Here is a 19,174-nt window from a genome sequence, read left to right on the forward strand (position 1 = left end):
GCGTGGCCAGCGGCAAACACAGAACTAGGAAAAGTCACGTGCAGCTACTGCCCGCTTTACTCGCATCGCCCGTTATAGCGAACCGAAAGGAAGGCGCAGGCGCGGGATGGCGACATTCCTTTCTCTCTCCGGGCTCCTATCACGTGACGCTCGCTCCGCCGCGCCGCCCTCTTTTTTCACATTCTCGACGATTTGTGAATGGGCGCGAGCCTACAGCTCCTGCCAATGAGCTTGTAGCCCGCCTCCCAAGCGGCCCGCCTCCGAGAGACCCTTGTTCTCCATTGGAGGGAATGGATGTTGACCGCAGGATCCAGCCAATTGGAAGCCTATGCGCCATCGGGATGGGCGGGCCGTGGGCGGTAGGGGAAGACGGGTTCTGCCAGCGCGTGTGTGGAAGTGCGTGGTCTTCGGTCGGGTCGGTGGGTGAGTAAGTGTTGGCCGGGGCTGGTTGCCGAGCCTGGCGTTTTTCGTAGTCTTTTAGAGCGGGGAGGGAGCTGTGTGGAAATGGAGGCTGTGGCCGACAGTAATACGCGTACAGACACACATGCACAGATATACACTCATGCACACACCAACATGTGCGCACATATCCACACATATATAAACACATCCACACACTTATCTATGGCTAAAGGGAGCGGGAGGGGAATTTGTAGTAGCAGCCTTTTATGCCACCCTGTGTTGGGGCTGCATGTGTGTTTAGCTCTGGGCTTTTTGACAGGCGTGCCCACTAATGTGAGTGTGTGAGAGAGTTAAGTGTGTAAAAGCAGCAGGTTGTACCTTACTGCGGACTCTTGGGTCACTCACCATTTAGAAACATGTTTGCTGTGTTCTCTGTGAAAGGGAAGTAGGCTTTATTTGAGGCTCCTAACTCGCGATGGGTTTCGGAGGCAGCAATGCTGATGTGGGGAAGGGGAGTCGTCAATGGGTAAAGTGATATTGGGTTCATATCCTACTTGTGGAATTCACATAATAAAAATGTGGCTGGCGATGCTGAGGTTAGTTGGTGGTTCCAAGTTTTTTATTTGCTAGAAGATCTGAAGCACTTTTTAAAAAAGGAAAGCTCACGTATCCCTGAACTCCCAATTAAAGTTTGTATGCTCTCATATTTTATTTTTATGTTGTGAACATCCGTGTGATCTTTGGATGAAGGCTGGTGTACAAATTTATTCATTTAATAATAATAATAATACATATTAGGATATCCCTTGGCTTATATATGCACATGAACAGGGGTCTCCTTCCTTTGTCCCAACAATAATATTATTCATTTAAAATAATCATGGTTGTGAAATGCTCATAAATGTGTGACGGCATCATAATCCCATAAAAAAGTAACTGGGGGTCTGTACCCTAAAATGTGCTTTCAGCCAGGGCAAATCATATGCCCAGGCAAATGGGAGAGTGTCATCTGAGATTCCAGTGCATCATATGTGTCTCAGAGCTCCTTGTGAATGTGTGGCACAGATGAGGGCATCTGTATCCAACAAAAATAAACAAGCTTGGGGGGGGGGCGGGAAGTAACTGTAGGTGTCCACACTGAAAGGTGCTTTGGGCCACCTCACAGCATCCTCCAGGAATTCCTGTAGAATTGTTGATCTGTTAGGTGAACAGAGGTCTCCTGTCAACTCTCTCTCACCACTTTTAACCAAGTACAGTTCCCAGGATTCTTTGGGGGAAGCCATGACTCTTTGAAGTGGTGTGATATTGCTTTAAATGTATAGTGCAGATGGGACCAACTATACTAAATGTGTGTGAACACGGGTGTATTGTACTGCTTCCTTTCTTCTTCTAGCTCCACTGTCTCACCAGTTGCTTCAGAGCCTGACTGAACATCTCCAACCCATGAAAACTCTTGATGACATCATCTGTTTCTGCAGTGTGCCCTATTTCCTTCATCTTTGGCAAATAGGCCTGTCATCATAAAATCTATCCTGCGCCCAGCGGCTCTTTCCACTCTGTCATGTGCTGTGACTCCATTCCCTAGCTCTCTTGTTTCAGATCTACTTGAACTTTTGCATCTCCCTCTGTATCTTTTTTTCCAACATACTCTCACTGATTACACATATCAGTCATGTCAGCATTTTCCATCTAGGGTCTTCTTCAGGGTATTAGCTTCCAATCTTCCCATCCGCAAGGCTCTGATGCAGTCATGCTCCTGACAACATTGCTGTGTAAAAGCTATATTTTGTTTATGATTTCTCAGAAGCTTGATGGCATTCTCCTTAAAACCCTAGGAAAGTGTTTCCCCATTTTGCCAAAGAGGCAATTCTAATTCCCTATGGATAGCAGCATCCTACACTCCTTCCACAGACTTTTTCTTGAGCAACTGCTCTTTGTCCTCAGTCCTACTTACTTCCAGTCATTTAACCGCTCCTAAGCCTCAAAGCATATGCCCTCAAACTTTCAGTAAATTCCCAAAATCTTGAATAAAACCTTTGCTTTAATTCACACAGGGTACACACTTCAAACATTAACCCCAGCCCCTTGAAAGATCAGTTCTACCATCTCCTTTTCATTTGATAGACATTAATGTCTTCTTTCTGCCACTTGCACAACTCATGTAACCCAAAAATGGATTGCCAAACAACTTTACATCTCCCCAAAGTTACTGTTTCCTTGTGTATTTCCCCCTGAAAAGCTAGAGCAGCCTGGGAGGGTGCTCCAGAGACACTGGGTAGTGTTTATGGGATTTCGGCCCTGATGGCTGGGCCTGTACCATGCTGCTTCATCACCAACATTACTACAAGTGGTGTTCTTGATGTCTCTGAGATGGTTGCCCTGTGCTTTAGACTCCTCAGGCCTTTTCATGGTGCCAGATATGATGCCTCAGGGTCCTACAATTTTAGGATGAGGGGTGGGCCAGACTGCAGTCACCCTGGAGTTGAAGGGGGGGGGAAATCTCCCCCTCATAAAATTTACAAAACTATTTCAGACTGAAAGTAGATGGACAATTAGAAAAAGAAAAGTAATTAACAGAAATCAAAATAAAAAAATTCCTTCCTGTAGCACCTTAAAGACCAACTAAGTTAGTTCTAGGTATAAGCTTTCGTGTGCATGCACATTTCTTCAGATACCATGCATGCACACGAAAGCTTATACCTAGAACTAACTTAGTTGGTCTTTAAGGTGCTACAGGAAGGAATTTTTTTATTTTGACTATGGCAGACCAACACGGCTACCTATCTGTAACAGAAATCAGTTTATCATACTCAGGTGTTCATATGTCACTAGTATTCTCTTATGTTTGCTCAGATGGTGATTTTTTTATTTCCATGACATAATTTTTCAGGCAGCACCTTTGGCTTTTGAGCAGTATTCAGCATGATAACTCCAGCGTTTGAACTGAGTCAGGATCCAGATTTTCTTACAATAACAATCAAAGTACCATATGCACGAGTTTCAGAGTTTGAGGTCTATTTTGAAGGGAAGGAGTTCAAGTTTTATGCAAAACCATACTTTCTCAGGTAAGTAACATCACTTTATTAGGTTGAATTTAATTGCTTATGTATTGTTTGTCACATTGTGTTAATAATTGCTTCCCCACTGTGTTTCTGGGGGCAAGTTTGCTCATTTGTGTGTGAGAGACAGAAAATCCTTAATATACGATACATTCTGGAATCACATATTGGCTGAATTCAGACTGTGGTATATTTTGAGAATTATCCTGGGACCCACAGCGGTACAACCCCGGCTTATTAATCTAACTGGTTTGTGCAAACTACAGTATCCTGTATTCAAATGAGATGAGAAACTGGTTTGTTCCAAACCGTTAATGAACACTTCAGATTTCCTCCTTATTTGTGCAGAAGAGGGAGAAAGAGAATGTGTGAGCCCAAGGCTTGTTGTATTACGTTGTTTTGTTTCAGAAGAAGTGTGCTTACACTTCACCCTGAAGACTTTCTGTGAATGTGTTCTATACGCATATTGTAAATGACACACCTGACATTTATATAGTGCTATTTTGAATGTTAAAAACACCTGGCATACAAACTCAGTATATTCTTGCAACAGCTCCTTAAGAGGCGCCAGCATTATCTCTATTATAGAGGGTGGGGTGAGACATCACTTTGTGATTTCATGGCTGAGGTGGGATCTGAACTGGCTCTTGTTTCTGAATTTATTTTTTCTCCAGGCTTCCCTATATTAGATGCCAGCATGGGCATCTGGAGTAACACTCATGCTTGCTGAGCAAGTCTTTTCAGTGGACAATTAGTATTTATTAAAATATTGAGAAAGCAGGAAAGACTAGGCAGGACTTGAGAGGGGATGGGGCCTTAAGGTCATGCATTCACCATTCTGCAAGGCACATGGCAGTTACCAGTGTGGTGTAGTGGTTAAGAGCGGTAGGCTCGTAATCTGGGGAACTGGGTTCGTGTCTCTGCTCCTCCACATGCAGCTGCTGGGTGACCTTGGGCTAGTCACACTTCTCTGAAGCCTCTCAGCCTCACTCACCTCACAGAGTGTTTGTTGTGGGGGAGGAAGGGAAAGGAGAATGTTAGCCGCTTTGAGACTCCTACAGGTAGTGATAAAGCGGGATATCAAATCCAAGCTCCTCTTACCTAATCTGTACTTTTCTGCCTTCATTCTCTGCTCTTCTCGCTACCTTACTCAAATCGCACAGCTTCCAATTGGGCTTCCTTTTGCATTGAAGTGTACATGGAAGGAGGTTTTCCAAAGCCTGGCAACCAGTCCCTGGTTTCCTATTATCCTTACCCCTGCATCAGATATGTAATTAAACGCCTTTAATTTCACCCCTCCCAGATTGGCTCTTCCAGGAAGAATTGTAGAGGATGGGAGAGAGAGAGCATCGTATGACGACACAGGTTTGTAATTCTTTTTAATTAAATATCTTCATTTTGAAGAAAGCGTGATATGCAAGATTCCTCTGCTGTTACATTTGCTTCTACTTTTAGCAGTAGTATAAAGTGAAGCAAGCTGTCCTGGTTGTTTCAGAATGTTTTGCTTTGTAGAGATAAGTGGGATGGTTTACGTTTGTTAGACGGAAGACAATGATGCTTCCCATGTCACAATTTTCTTTGTGCAGAGAGCGTCAAGCACAGCCTTATCTAGTGGAATGTGTTGCATGACAAATTATGAATTTGGGAAGAATGTGCCGTGTCTGTTCCGCATCTTCTTAGCTTGGGTTTTTGGACTGATCGAGCAAGACATGTAGTAGATGTGTTTAATTTGTGCCTCTCTCTTGCAATATGGGAGGTGGTGGAAGAAAGCAAAAGCAACTTGCGCTCGTTCTGTTTGAAGAGGGGCCTTTTTGAGATATATGAGGCCTAGATGTGGAACTGCGTCTTGTGTGACTTCCAAATCTTTCCACTGGGAGGGTGTGCAGATCCTCCTTTTGCAGGGTTGGGAGCTGAAAATGAGCTGTAATCACCTGTGCTCCTCTTTCTCTGCTTTATAAATGTGTGAAATCATTAATGAATGGGGATGCTTCACTTGCAGGCCTCTGTCCCTGGAGTAATGCAAGCAAAAATGAGAGCAGGCAGGGTTTTTTTTGTTTTTTGTTTTAGTATAGTTTGGCCAGCAGTTTTGCTATTGCTTTTCGAAACACCCTAGTAGTAGCTTATCTGGATAAATGGAGAAATGCCTTTTGTTAACTCAATCCGTTTCTTTCAAGGGGTTTTTACAATCCATCTTCCCAAGGAAGTTCCCGGGGAGAATTTTGATGGGCTAGACATGTTGACAGCTCTGTTAGCGCCAAAGAAATCCAGATCTGCAAAACCATTAGTCGAAGAGATGGGTTTGTACAATTTTAATTTAAAAAATGGCTCACGGGTTTATTCTCTCTCCTTCCCTCCCTCCCTCCCTCCCTCTCTAAGTTCAGAGAAACATGAATTTATGTGCTAGATGTTTTACTTGCCCTGCTTCCTGCAAATAGGAATTTAATGCTTTACAATGCTTCTGGTTGTTCATAGAAACACAGGAAGCTGCCTTTTATGCCTTCTTGGTAATCATACCTGCCCTGTGGGAACCCGCCCCCTCCATCAGATGTCAAGGAAATAAACAACTTTTAGAAGACATCTGAAGGGAGCCCTGTTTAAGGAAGTTTTTAATGTTTGATGTTGTCTCGTGTTTTTACTATTCTGTTGGGAGCCGCCCAAAGTGGCTGGGGCAACCCAGGCAGATGCGCAGCATAGACATAATAAAATTATTATTATTGCCTTCCCCAATCAAGTGCTGCCCAGATGTTTTGGATTACAGCTCCCATTATGCCTGACCATTGGCTTTGCTGGCTGGGGGCTGCTGGGAGTTGTAGTCCAACCATGCCTGGAGAGCACTGAGATCGAGGGAGCCAGATCAACACTGACACCATCTCTCCAGGATTTCCTCTCTCCCCTTGCATGAGAACGAATGAAGCTTACGTCTGAGTCTCCCCCTTTCAGGTACCCCACTAGCACTATCATTTCATGATGGGAGAGGGAAACGGCGCTTATCGGCTATCTGCTACCACTCCAATTTCTTGGCGCTAAATGCCAAGGTCAAATCCCAGTATGTGCTCTCAGTTGTCACTTTGCAGCCAGCTCTCCCTGAAGTAGGGCTACGTAATGGGGTAGGAGAGCTGGGGGGGGGGGAATCACATCTGGAAACCAATGCGCCTCTTTGGTTTCAGATACCATATTTTTCGCTGTATAGGACGCACATTTTCCCCTCCAAAAATGAAGGGGAAATGTGTGTGCGTCCTATGGAGCGAATGCAGGCTTTTGCTGAAGCCTGGAGAGCGAGAGGGGTCGGTGCTATCCGAAGGCTTGCGGATAGCAGCCTGCAGCCTGAATCCCGGGGAGCGCAGCCCTGCACACCCCGGGCTTTGGGCAGCTATCCGCAAGCCTTTGGAGCCTGGCGGGAGTTCCCGCCGGGCTCCGAAGGCTTGCGGATAGCAGCAAGCTCCGGGAGCGAAGGTGAGGTTGCGCGCAACCTCCCCCCGCTCCTGGACCTGTTCTGGGGGCTGGGTTCGGGGGAAGTTCAGGCTCCTCCTGCCCCAGCCCCATGGCTAAAAAGGAAGCCAAGACAGCGAGCGGGATCCATCCCGCTCGCTGTCTTGGCTTCTGCCAAAGCCGCGTGCAGCCTCTCCCGGCTGGAGAGGTTGTGCGTGGCTAAAGAGGAAGCCAAGACAGCCAGCGGGATGGATCCTGCTGGCTGTCTTGGCTTCTTTGCTCTTTGGGGCTGGGGGAGGGGGAATAAAGAAAGTAGGTGCACCCTATGATGCGGTGTGCCCTATAGAGCGAAAAATACGGTAGTACATGGGTAAAGGTAGAGGTACCCCTGACCATTAGGTCCAGTCGCGGACGACTCTGGGGTTGCGGCGCTCATCTCACTCTATAGGCCGAGGGAGCCGGTGTTTGTCCGCAGACAGCCTCCGGGTCATGTGGCCGCTTCTGGTGAACCAGAGCAACACACAGAAACGCTGTTTACCTTCCCGCCAGAGGGAATTTATCTACTTGCACTTTGACATGCTTTCGAACTACTAGGTTGGCAGAAGCTGGGACCGAACAACAGGAGCTCACCCCATCGCGGGGATTTGAACGGCCGACCTTCTGATCGGCAAGCCCTAGGCTCTGTGGTTTAGACCACAGCACCACCCACGTCCCTAGTCCATGGGATGCAAAATCATGGCCCTCTAGTGGCAGTGATGGCTCATTTATCAGAAGGAATGTGTTTAGTGTTAACTCTGGAGTCGTACCTTGGTTCTCAAATTTAATCCATTCCGGGATTCTGTTCAACTCCCAAAATGATTTGAAAACTAAGGTGCGGCTTCCAATTGGCTGCAGGAGCTTCCTGCAGCCAATTGGAAGCTGTGTAAGCTGCGTCGGATGTTTGGCTTCCAAAAAACCTTTGCAAACCTGAACACTCACTGCGACATTCGGGAGCTGATTTGTTTGACAACTAAGGCGTTCGACTACCAAGGTACCACTGTACTTGACCAAACTCCATCTGAAACCAAAGGGGCACATCGGTTGCCGGATGTGAAATATATTGGCATTATTTTCAGCACCCCTACTCCACTAATAATTTCCCCATATATTGCCCAACACACTCTTTGATCTTGCCATTGAGAACTAACCTCACTTGTCATTTCCGGGCACCACTTCTGGGTTCCTGGTGTGTGTGTGTGCAGTCGCATGCAAATAGAAGATGAATCAGTGGAGAGTTGGGAGTATATACATGTACTTCATTATAAACCTAAAAGTAGAATTCATTATAGTGAACTGGGCAGATTTGTGTGTGATATTGGCCAAGTACTAATCCTGTCTTTTGCTCAGTATCAGTTTTTCCTGTTCTTAGGTTTATATCTCTGTCTTTCCACACAAACAAATGTAGCGTATGTACCCCAAGTGAAGGTGCACACTTTCCCGCAGTATTAAATGACATGGTTGGGGCCTCCACCCCACAGGCCTCATGAATATCACCCCTATTAATCAAAGTGTGTGGATGATCTGGGAGGCAGGGTGAAGCAGCACAATTCCAGTTTCCAAACTGGGGGCTCTGGTGGTGCCTTGCAGAATTTGAGAAGAAATTTTCTGATAGGAAGATTGGTTACCTTTTTGTCCCCCCCCCCACTACCACCTGACCTCAAAACTTCAGGTGCTGAAAATCAAGAAGAGGAGGAGGAGGAAGAAGAAGAAGAAGAATTTGACTGGGAAATTGAACAGACTCCTTATGTGGAAAGCAAAGACAGCCCCTTATGTTCGCCTTGCACCTATGGATTTGGAAATCTGAAATCGGGAGTTTTCAGACGTCTTCAGGTATGTTCAGGTATTTAAAAACAAACAACAAACCCATCAACTCTTCTAATAGGCACAGCTTCTTCCCTCATTCCCCAATCCAGAACGAAATTTGAAACGCATTACGTATCAGTGTGAAGGAAATCCTCATGGCGTTGCTATTGAAATGGAATAAAACCAACACACAAACATTGATATCTGGGTGGATCCCACAAATAAATGTGTGATGTCAAGGCAACATGGCTGTTCACATTCATTGGGTAGCATTCAACGAAGTTTTACTCATAGGAGACCCATTGAAGTTGGGGCTAGCTTAGTAACTCTCATTAAAAATCAATGGGTTGAAACTTAGTTGAATACCTTCCATTCTTATAAGCAAACTATATGTTCGGAACCACCTTGAGGTTGGGCAGTGGCCCATTTGAAATAACCCATACAATGTGAGCCTTAAGCTATAAAGTGAAATCCTCTGTCCTTAACTTTGGCAGTAGGTCCCATGGAGTAAGGCAAAGGGAGGCTGCTTCCATTGTTTTCTGCTGCGTTCTCTCCCATAGCCTAGGACCCTGTGGAGCAGATTTTCAGGGGGTAGTGAAATAATAATAATAGTATAATAATTTATTATTTATACCCCGCCCATCTGGCTGGGCCTCCCCAGCCACTCTGGGCAGCTTCCAAAAGAACATTAAAATACTGTGATACATCCTTCCTGCTCTGGTTGTGTAGCAGGAAGACTCTGTGAGCTGGAGTTCCGTTTGTGGGAACTTTGAATCCAAACCCTTTCAATGATTAAATGGCAATCCTTACAAAAGGTTGTGTGTTCTGATCGTAAGTGCACTTTTTGCTGACGCCATGGAATTTCTGTATAAAGCCCCACGTGAGTGCCCCTGGGGTTCATGATGTTTAATTGTACATGATTTTGCATTGCGTAATTGGCCTGATGCAAAATTTTCACATTTAGGGGAAGGTAGCCCATCTAGGTGAAGGAAAACTCTGATCCTAAACCTCCATTGCCTTATAGGCAGGGGCTCCAGCTCCTGGGGGCTGAGCCCTTTTGCGCCCCCCAATACCTTTGGGACGGGGGCTACCCCACCCCCCATGTCCAAAAAGCATGGAGCTGAATGTGGCACTGCTTCAGTGGCCAGCTCCTTCTTACCCTGCTGCAGAGGGGAAGGAAGGTTGAAGTAGCCTCCTGGTGGTGGTGGCACTAGCATAAGGAGGCTCCTGCCAGTTGGCAGCCTTGCACCCTGGGGAGGTCGCTTTGGTGCTGCTAATGCAGTGGTTTGACTTCACCCCTGAATACTCACTCCATTGTCTCTTGAGACATGGATGCCAATGTTCAGAGGATTTCCATGGTCTAAGATAGTGTGTCTTCAGTTGAAATTTGTGGAAGATGCTTAGCAGTCTGTATCAATGAAAAATGACAGTTAAATATAAATCTTAGAATCGTGTTGTCTCTTCTTAGGTGCTGCAGGCTTTCTTGTTTTTTTGGTTTTGGAAAAAAATACATGATTTTCTCTGTATAAGCAAAGAGAAGAATCCACACAGCGCAGTTCTGTGTGAAGAATACAATCCAGGAAATGGAAGTATTGTGTTAAATGAACTGTTCAGCTTTCTTCATTATGGAAGCAGTGGGGTTCTGTAAATACTTGTTCTCAGGCTCCTGTTTTCAAACTTGTTTAGGAGTAATCTGAAGGTGCTTCTTGTGGGAGCTTGCAATATTTTCAAATAGGCTATAGCCACGGGTGGGCAGATACCAGCAGAGGTGGTTCCCTTGGACCTCAGGTTCCTTGACCATTTTCAGTAGCAGCCTCACGTAGAGCTCGTTGCATAAATTCAGTCAAAGTTTACTTGGAATGCAAACAACTGAGGCCAGGCAAACTCAGTCCATAGCTGGGCATAGTGCTATTGCTGGGTGTAGACTCTCTTTACCCCGATACCATCTGAGTCTCCACTGTCAGCTTAGATTTGAGACGAACGTCACAAGTTTTCTTCCTAAACCTTTAACAAAGTCAATCCCCCTCCCCTTTTACAGGTTTGCTTATTTGTTTGTGGTTGTCTTCGCAGGATGAACTTAATGATGTTATCGATATAAAAAATCCAGATGTGACCTCTGCAGCTGAACGCAGAGAGAAAAGGCTGGCAGCAGAAGATGCCAAATTCGATCCTGACCATTACCTGTAAGTCCTTGCATATGGCGTGTTTCTGCAATATCTGGTTGACCATCTTGTCCTCATTTAATAGAAAGTGGATCGAAGAGGCCTATTTTTTTAAACAGGAAATGAGTGGTTTCCGTATCTCCTACTATTTTGCCTTATGCTGCATTTTAGACTCTCTTTATGTATAATTGCCACGGAAGCTGATGACTGATATGATTCAGGTTTGGTTTTTCTGAGACTCTGTTAGAGCCAAAGGCCAGCTGAAATTCAAGCTGAGTAGACACAACTACTGCAGAACGTCGTCAACATAAGGAACCCCACGACTCCCTGAAATTACCTTTCTTACTCCACATAATAGAGTATAATAATCTTGAGTATAGTACTCTAAAGTGTAATAGGTGCAATTGATCCACTCTGGCCAAGAGAAAGAAACAGGGGTTTTGCTGCATATTTCAGCTGTTCGCCCTTGAGAAATGGGATAATAACTTACATAAGGGTTGCCTCTATATCAAGTCCACTGGTCCATTTATTCCAGTATTGTCAACAATACTGGCAGTAGAGATTGCTTCATTAAGGCAAATGAGGCACTGCCCCACCAACCTTAGTCCCACCCCCTCAGCCAGCTCCCACCTGTCTGCCTTCTTACTTACAAGCAGCTCAGGGTGACACTACTTGCTTGTTCCCTCCCCCTTCAGCCCAGTGTACCTGCTGCCTTGTGTGACATCTTTGGGAGGAGAAAAGGCTGAGGAGTAAACCCTTCCTTAGTGGAGTCCCTAAGACAGTTGGATGGTGCCTGGTATGCCTCCTTCCAACAACTCCTGCAGCCAAGCTGGTGCCAAACGTATTTCTCTGACTTATTTTGGACTACATCAGCAAGGCCAAGAGGGAAGTCTTGTCATCTGGGCAACCCAGGATCTCCATACAGACCGCCCAGGGTGCGCCCAGAGAGTTCACTTCAGTGCTGCCAATGCAGCAGAAACAACGCAGGAGGCAGCAGTTAAGATTTACCAATCTCTGCAAGCCACAGCAGGGGCTGTGCTTCTCCAGCCCATGAGGCACACTCCATTGTCTTTTGCAATAGATGGAGAGTCCCAGTGTTGATCTTGTAGAACTTGGCAGGGAGGATGATGGGGATGAAAGTAGGATGAGTGGACTACATCTGTTCCCTGTTCTGTCTGCCTGCATTGTGTCCTACTCGTCTCAAATGGACTGCAGTCACCACTGCTACCTGGCGATTGAACCTGGGTCCTTTTCCAGGCAAATCATGGGCTCTACCAATGGGCTGCGGCCCTTCTCCCATATCTCACTGTGTTACGCTATTTAGTTGCACGGGCAAGGGGTGGGTGGAACAACAGATGTGACTCTTTAACTTTGTAAGGTGGGGTACATTTAAATCTGCACAAAAGTCTGTACCTTCCCTTCTCTCCATCCTCCATTCCGGTGAGCAAGATATAACTCACTTGCATCACCCCTTGTCAGGGAACTGCCATTAGCACTGGAGGGGGAGCGCAAAAGCCAGAGGGATTCCAGAGAGCGTCCAGGGATCGGGAGGAGCAGCCCATCTTCTGGGGAAGAGAATCAGCATAGCACCAGGGGAGAAGGGGGGCAGGTGGGGGAAGTGGCGAGGCGGTCCCATGACTCCTTGCCTGGGACCAGCGGGGAGAGTAGGGGTCCTCCGTTGCCCACGCCCTCCCTGCGCAGAAGGCTTTCGCGCAGAGAGGGTAGGCGGAGACTAGGCGTCAAAGAACTTCTTTGCTGGAAGAAGTTTAAGAAACGCCCACTCACGGATTCTGCCAGCGATTGAGTCAGCCACGGGTGAGTGGCTGTCCGGGCAGAAGAGGTTCACTTTGGCAACCCAGCCAGGTGTTTGCACCCAGCCAGGGAGATAGGCACCTGCTTACGCACGAGCAGCCCTTAGAACCATTACACCCCTGTAGCAAGATACACAAATCTCAGGTGGGTTTGGGAGTCCTGCACCTCTAGGTGTGTAAACCTTGCATGCTACTGAGAAGCTCAAGGAAATGATGATTATGTATTATGATTATTTGGCAAGATACACGAACGCCTAATTTTGGACCGTGATGCAGGAATCCTTTTATCTTTCCAGTGCTGACTTCTTTGAAGATGAGACTATTCACCATCTGTTGAAATATGAGCCCTGGTGGGTTAAAGCCTCTAGAATGAAGATGGATTCCCAAGAAAGCCATCCTTTGAACGAGAGCAGACAGGCAGTAATTGGTAAGACCTCACTTTCCAGATCTTCTGTGGATGTTGATGGACAGCTGCAGGCCTCTTTAGTGGGTATTTTTCAACCAGGTATTTGCTCTCCTTTGCAAAAAAAAAGGAGGGACTATGCAAACATCCCTCCCCTTCTTTTTGAAAGGACTGTCAAAAGTTTGCTTGAGATTTTACAGCACAGTAAGAACAGAGAAAAGAACCATTGGGAGTGAATTGCTGCTTTGCTCTTCCTGTTTTCCCAGAACCCTTCCTTTCGCTCTCCCAGGCCAAACAAGAAGCCTGAGAACCCTTAGAAAGGATCCTAAACATAGGCATCGTTTTCCTGCTTTTTGGCTTCTCAGTCTCGGAGCTGGTCTCGTATACTGTGTGGTGTGACTGGCATTGTTTCTGCACAACACTGGACCAGTCCCAGAGTCTGCCTAGCAACAAAGTGAGAATATCTTAAGCGGAGAAGGGTCAGTGCACAACACTCTTTTCAGAGGGGCAAGAACCCATTTTCACTGTATTTTCCTAGTGTGCCCAAGAGCCTGTTAAGACCACTGCACATTTATGAACATATAAAGTTAATGAAATCTATTTGCAAATTCAAATTTTCGTTTGACATTTGTCTTAGCGGTCGAGTTAAACAGCGACTGTGGTTTCATTTTCTTGTTGCTGTGCTTTGACTAAAAGCCGTTTTCAAATTGGATGATACTGACGAATGTGTCTTTTTCCTGTCTTCCTTTGGTTAACTGTACTGAACTGTAACTGTATTAAGAACTGCTTTATCTGCCCTTCTATAGTTGAACCATTGACAATAGAAGTACTTTCTGTTCTTGCCAGATATCTCGTGGGTGAGGAAAATTAAACTTGTACTATTTAAAGAAATCTTAAAAGCAAACAGTTATTAGCTTTTGTTTGTAAAGGCATTTTGGGTTGCAAAATCTGAATAAGAAGCACACATTAGAAAGTTGTTGCTGCTGCTGCTGCTGTTAAAATCTGTATATGCCCTATAACTGCAGGTCTCAGGATGGTTCACAAGATAAAATTACAATATAAACACATAAAATACATAATAAAAATAAGAATAAAAACAACCCAATAACATTTCCTCAACCCATTTTGTTAGAGGTAGTGTTTACCAATGGAAGTCATGGATCATTCTTCCATGGATACTCTAGAGCAGTGTTTTTCAACCACTGTTCCGCGGCACACTAGTGTGCCGTGAGATGTTGCCTGGTGTGCCGTGGGAAAAATTAAAAAATTTGAAAGATTTTTTTTTTTAAAGTCAAATTTTCGATTGGGGCGCCATCCCCGGAGGGAGGCGGGCGAGTCGGGCGGCGAGAGGCGGGGCGGCGGCGGCGAGGAGAGGCCGCCCAGCGCGGGGCTCTCGCCGTCTGCCTGCCTGGCTGCCTGCGAGCTCGGCGGGCAGCGCCTCCGTCCGCAGCGCCCGCCTCGCGGCTCTCATTCCCTGCCCCTGACAAAGCTCACCCAGCCAAGCCGCGCTCTCCTTCCTGCCTCGCTTTGCTGCCTCCACCCCCCCACCCCCAAAGCTTGGAGGTTCCCCGGCGCCGACCCGCAGGTTTGACCCCCTTCTCACACCTGTTCGCGCTCCTTGCACGGAATGGGGCGGATGGGGAGGAACGGGGCTCGCCGCTGCCTCCGCTCGCCCTCCCCCCCTCCGCCGGCGGTCCCGCGATTCTTGGCTTTTTGGCTGTTGGCACAGAAGGAAGGCAAGGGGGAGGGAAAAAAATTGAAACTTACACTTTCGTGCGTCCCTCCCGGCGTGACGCTGCGCGCTGACGTCACGGGGCTGTAATGGTGGTGTGCCTCGAGATTTTTTTCATGTAACAAGTGTGCCTTTGCCCAAAAAAGGTTGGGAAACACTGCTCTAGAGAGGAAATGGATGAGCATTTGTGGGAGATAACTTCTGGCAGTTAAATAAGTTGAAACAGGGCTTGTGAGGTCCCTCATAATTCTTGCAGTGTGTAACCTTGATGCAGGTAAAATCTGAAGAAGGGCTGTTAAGAATAAGGGGGCTTTAAAAATGCATGACACCTGTCTTCCCTGCTGTATCGCAATGCTTCATAATAAAATGAATCTGAGCCTGACTCATTTTATAATAGATGAAATTCTTACTGTAATGCTATCTGGTGAGATTTACTCTTCAGAAGAGGTATTGCACCCTTGTCATGTAATACAGTTGTATAGGTGACAATTTGAATGGTTATCTGCGGCACTTAAATAAAGCAAATGGCATTTTTTTTAAAAAAAATATTGATTGCTTTTGTAAATTCTCTTTATTGACAACAGTCACTGTAACTGCAGAGGCTTTAATATTTTCAGAAAGAAATGCATGGGCTGATTATATCCGATTAACAACACCCCCCCCCCTTGGAACCTGCAGCCAAAATCCTGAGGTTATTTGCATTAGATAACAACACCTACAGACTTTTTTATAGGCCATAAACAAAACAAAAATAAAATAGCTTATCTTTGATTTTTTGCTTATCATATTTTGCCTTTTTTGGTTTGCTATACAGTGGTACCCCGCAAGACGAACGCCTCGCAAGACGGAAAACCCGCTAGACGAAAGGGTTTTCCGTTTTGGAGGTGCTTCGCAAAACAAATTTCCCTATGGGCTTGCTTCGCAAGACAACAGCCCATAGGGAAATCTCCGGGACAGCGGGGAAGCGCAGCGCGTCTTCCCCACTGTCCTTGGACCTCCTCCGATGCCGGGCGGGGGGGGGAACGCCTCCTCCCGCCGCCCGGCATCGGAACGAATCTCCGATGCCGGGCGGGGGGGCGGGGACACCTTCTCCCGCCGCCCAGCTTCGGATGGCTTTCCTGAAGACTTGGGGTGGGAGGAGGGTTTTCCTTCCCACCGCCAACATTCAGAATGCTGTTCTGAATGTTGGCGGTGGGGAGGAAAAACCCTCCTCCCACGCAAGCCCCGGGAACAGAGGGAAAGCGCTGCGCCCCTTCCCCTCTGTTCCCGTACCTGTCCTGAAGGCTTGCAGTGCGGAGAAAAGCCCTTCTCCGCACCGCCAGCCTGGCAAGCGGTTTCCCTAGGAACGCATTAATTGATTTTCAATGCATTCCTATGGGAAACCGTGCTTCGCAAGACGAAAAACCCGCAAGAAGAAAAAACTTGCGGAATGAATTAATTTCGTCTTGCGAGGCACCACTGTACTTTATTTCCAAGTTCTGGGACAGGGTGTGTGCGTTTCACAGCTCTTAGCTGTTCTGCTTTAGCTTTCGTGCAATGCATCTGTTTGCTTCCTTGTCTCTTCTTCCTTTGCTTCTTTCTGCTCCAGCCTTCCTACACCAGGCTGCTGAAAAGACCCCCCCCCCAAAGTCAGCAGAAATAATAGTGTGGTGCAGGTCGCCATCATTTTTGGCTTTGTGACCAAGTATCCCTCCAGTAGAGGGCGCTTCATTCCTTTCGCTGACAGGCCGAAATTTCCTTTCGTTCCATTATGCAAAGCAAGTCAAACAAATTCTTTACATAAGCTTAACTAATTACTTGGCTTTTCTCATGGGGTTGGAGATGGCTAGCCTTGCTCCCCAAACTGAAGCCTTGCTCCCCAAACGTCAGGGTAAAGGATTTAACTTCTTTTCAAAGTCACGTTTGGCTTGCCTAACAGCAGTTCATTTTTATTTGGTTTCACAATGCAGAATTCTAAAGCTCTGTTTCAGGCGACAAGCAGTCTTCCTAAGTGTAGGCAGCCACATGCATTTAATATATCATTTACATGCTCTGAGGTAATTTATTTTGTCTCCTAGTAATCTATCATGCTTACTAGCGATCAGTCTCCGATTTCCTTTTATAGGAGAAGAAAAATGATGCTTTTTTTCTTTTAAGGCCTCGTCTTTCTCTTTGCATCTATGGCTGCAATCCTATGCCTGCTTTCCTGGGAGTAAGCTTCCTTGGAACTTGGTGGGAATTACTTTAGAGTAGATATGTGTGGGATTGCCCTGCTGCCGCCTAAATGAAATGTTCACAAGTCTCACTCTTATTTATTAGGTCCTTGGATTTAATGAAAGGGTTAGTGTTCTGCATCCCAGACATTCAAATGTCTTTTGTGATAATGATAGGCAAAGGGATTTCGGAAAGGTCCAAAAGTTATGGCCACAGATTGAGGTGGCCTAGACCAGGTTGCACATGTGACTATCCTGTAAGGCTGAGGTGGTGGTTCATGTGGTACAAAGTAAAGGTCGAGGTATGGATTCTGCTTCCTTGAGTGCCATGTTTCTACACCATTATGATTGCTTGCCTTTTTGTTGTTGCCCTAAAGTGGAAGTGGGGAAACTGCGCTCCTCCAGATATTGTTTGGACTTCAACTCCTATCATCCCCAACCTTTGGACCACGGTGGTTGAGTCTGATGGGAACTGAAGTTCAGCAGTGCCTGGAGGGAACTGATTCCTCATCCCTGATCTTGAGGAAATAGAGCACCTCTTCTTTCATACCAGAGGCACTTGCTCCAGTATAGTACAGTGGTACCTCGGGTTACATACACTTCAGGTTACATACGCTTCAGGTTACAGACTCCGCTAACCCAGAAATAGTGCTTCCGGTTAAGAACTTAGCTTCAGGATGAGATCAGAAATCAAGCTTCGGCGGCGCGGCGGCAGCAGGAGGCCCCATTAGCTAAAGTGGTGCTTCAGGTTAAGAACAGTTTCATGTTAAGTACGGACCTCCGGAAGGAATTACCGTATATTTCGGCCCATAGGATGCACCTAGGATACTCCCACCATCTTCAAAGGGAGTCCGTTCCACAGTTGAACAGCACTTGCAGTCGGAAAGTTCCTGATGTTTTGTTGGAATCTCCTTTCTTTTAATTTGAATTCATTGGTTTGAGTCCTACTCTCTGGTGCAGGAGAAAACAAGCTTCACCATCTACCATGTGACAGCCTTTTAGCTATTTGAACATAGCTATCATATCTCCTCCCAGTCTTCTTATATCCAGGCTAAACATACCCAGTACCCAATTCCCTCAATTCCCAGTACCCAATTCCTCAACTGTTCCTCATAAAGCTCCGTTTCCAGACCCTTGATCATCTTGACTGACCTCCTCTGCACAGGTTCCAGCTTGTCTACATCCTTCTTAAATTGTGGTGTCCAGAACTGGCAGGTGTGGTCTGAGCAAGGCAGAATAGTGTGGTACTATTACTTCCATTGATTTTGACACTATACTTGACACAGCCTAGAATAACATTGGCTTCCCCCTGCTTTTTTTGGCTGGTGTGGACTCATGTTAAGCTTGTGGTCCACTAAGATCCCGAGATCCTTTTCACAAGTGTCCCCCATTTTATATTTGTGCAGTTGGTTCTTCCTGCTTAAGTGCAGAACCTTACATTTCTCCCTTCTGAAATTCATTTTCCGTTTTGGCCCAGTTCTCCAGTCCGTTAAGGTATTTATTTCATTTCATTTGAGAATGGTTTGATAATACATTTTGACATATCTCAGTATTACTAGAGTGGCTGGGGCAACCCAGCCAGATGGGTGGGATATAAATAATAAAATTATTATTGGTAATATTATTAGTCCTTGAAAGAATTTAGATGTAACTAAACCATGAGCCTAGGGCTTGCCGATCAGAAGGTCGGCGGTTTGAATCCCCCACAATGGGGTAAGCTCCTGTTGCTTGGTCCCTGCTCCTGCTAACCTAGTAGTTAAATAGGTACCGCTCCAGCGGGAAGGTAAACGTCGTTTCCGTGTGCTGCTCTGGTTCTCCAGAAGCGGCTTAGTCATGCTGGCCACATGACCCGGAAGCTGTACGCCTGCTCCCTCGGCCAATAAAGTGAGATGAGCACTGCAACCCCAGAGTCGGGCACGACTGGACCTAATGGTCAGGGGTACCTTTACCTTTACCTTTAGATCTTCATTGAGGCATTCACTTGAATGCACAAAGTGCTAAACTGGGATGCCCCAGCAACAAAAATTGCAGGCGTACTGACATTCACACATACAAAAATAAATTTTTCTTCCTCTAGTAAAGGTAAAGGTACCCCTGCCTGTACGGGCCAGTCGTGTCCGACTCTAGGGTTGTGCGCCCATC

The 19,174-nt window shown here is 46.3% G+C and overlaps 1 protein-coding gene across 3 annotated transcripts in view; it reads left to right on the plus strand.

Annotated features, from left to right (window-relative positions):
• The first annotated feature begins 285 nt into the window (after positions 1 to 285).
• SHQ1 (SHQ1, H/ACA ribonucleoprotein assembly factor) overlaps positions 286 to 19,174 on the plus strand; it is a 67,636-nt gene continuing 48,747 nt past the window's right edge. The window contains exons 1-7 of one of the 3 annotated variants that reach the window (XM_083492230.1): positions 286 to 423; positions 3,293 to 3,467; positions 4,765 to 4,826; positions 5,636 to 5,758; positions 8,599 to 8,759; positions 10,803 to 10,915; positions 13,002 to 13,132. In XM_083492230.1, coding sequence (XP_083348356.1) covers positions 3,325 to 3,467; positions 4,765 to 4,826; positions 5,636 to 5,758; positions 8,599 to 8,759; positions 10,803 to 10,915; positions 13,002 to 13,132 — 733 coding nt within the window. In that variant the 5' untranslated portion in view covers positions 286 to 423; positions 3,293 to 3,324. Of the gene's footprint in view, positions 428 to 3,292; positions 3,468 to 4,624; positions 4,827 to 5,635; positions 5,759 to 8,598; positions 8,760 to 10,802; positions 10,916 to 13,001; positions 13,133 to 19,174 lie in introns of all 3 variants that reach the window. The other 2 variants (XM_083492232.1, XM_083492231.1) reach the window with 2 other exon arrangements.

This window comes from Podarcis liolepis, assembly GCF_965112155.1.
Source record: "Podarcis liolepis genome assembly, chromosome: 2".
NCBI classification, from domain to species: domain Eukaryota; kingdom Metazoa; phylum Chordata; class Lepidosauria; order Squamata; family Lacertidae; genus Podarcis; species Podarcis liolepis.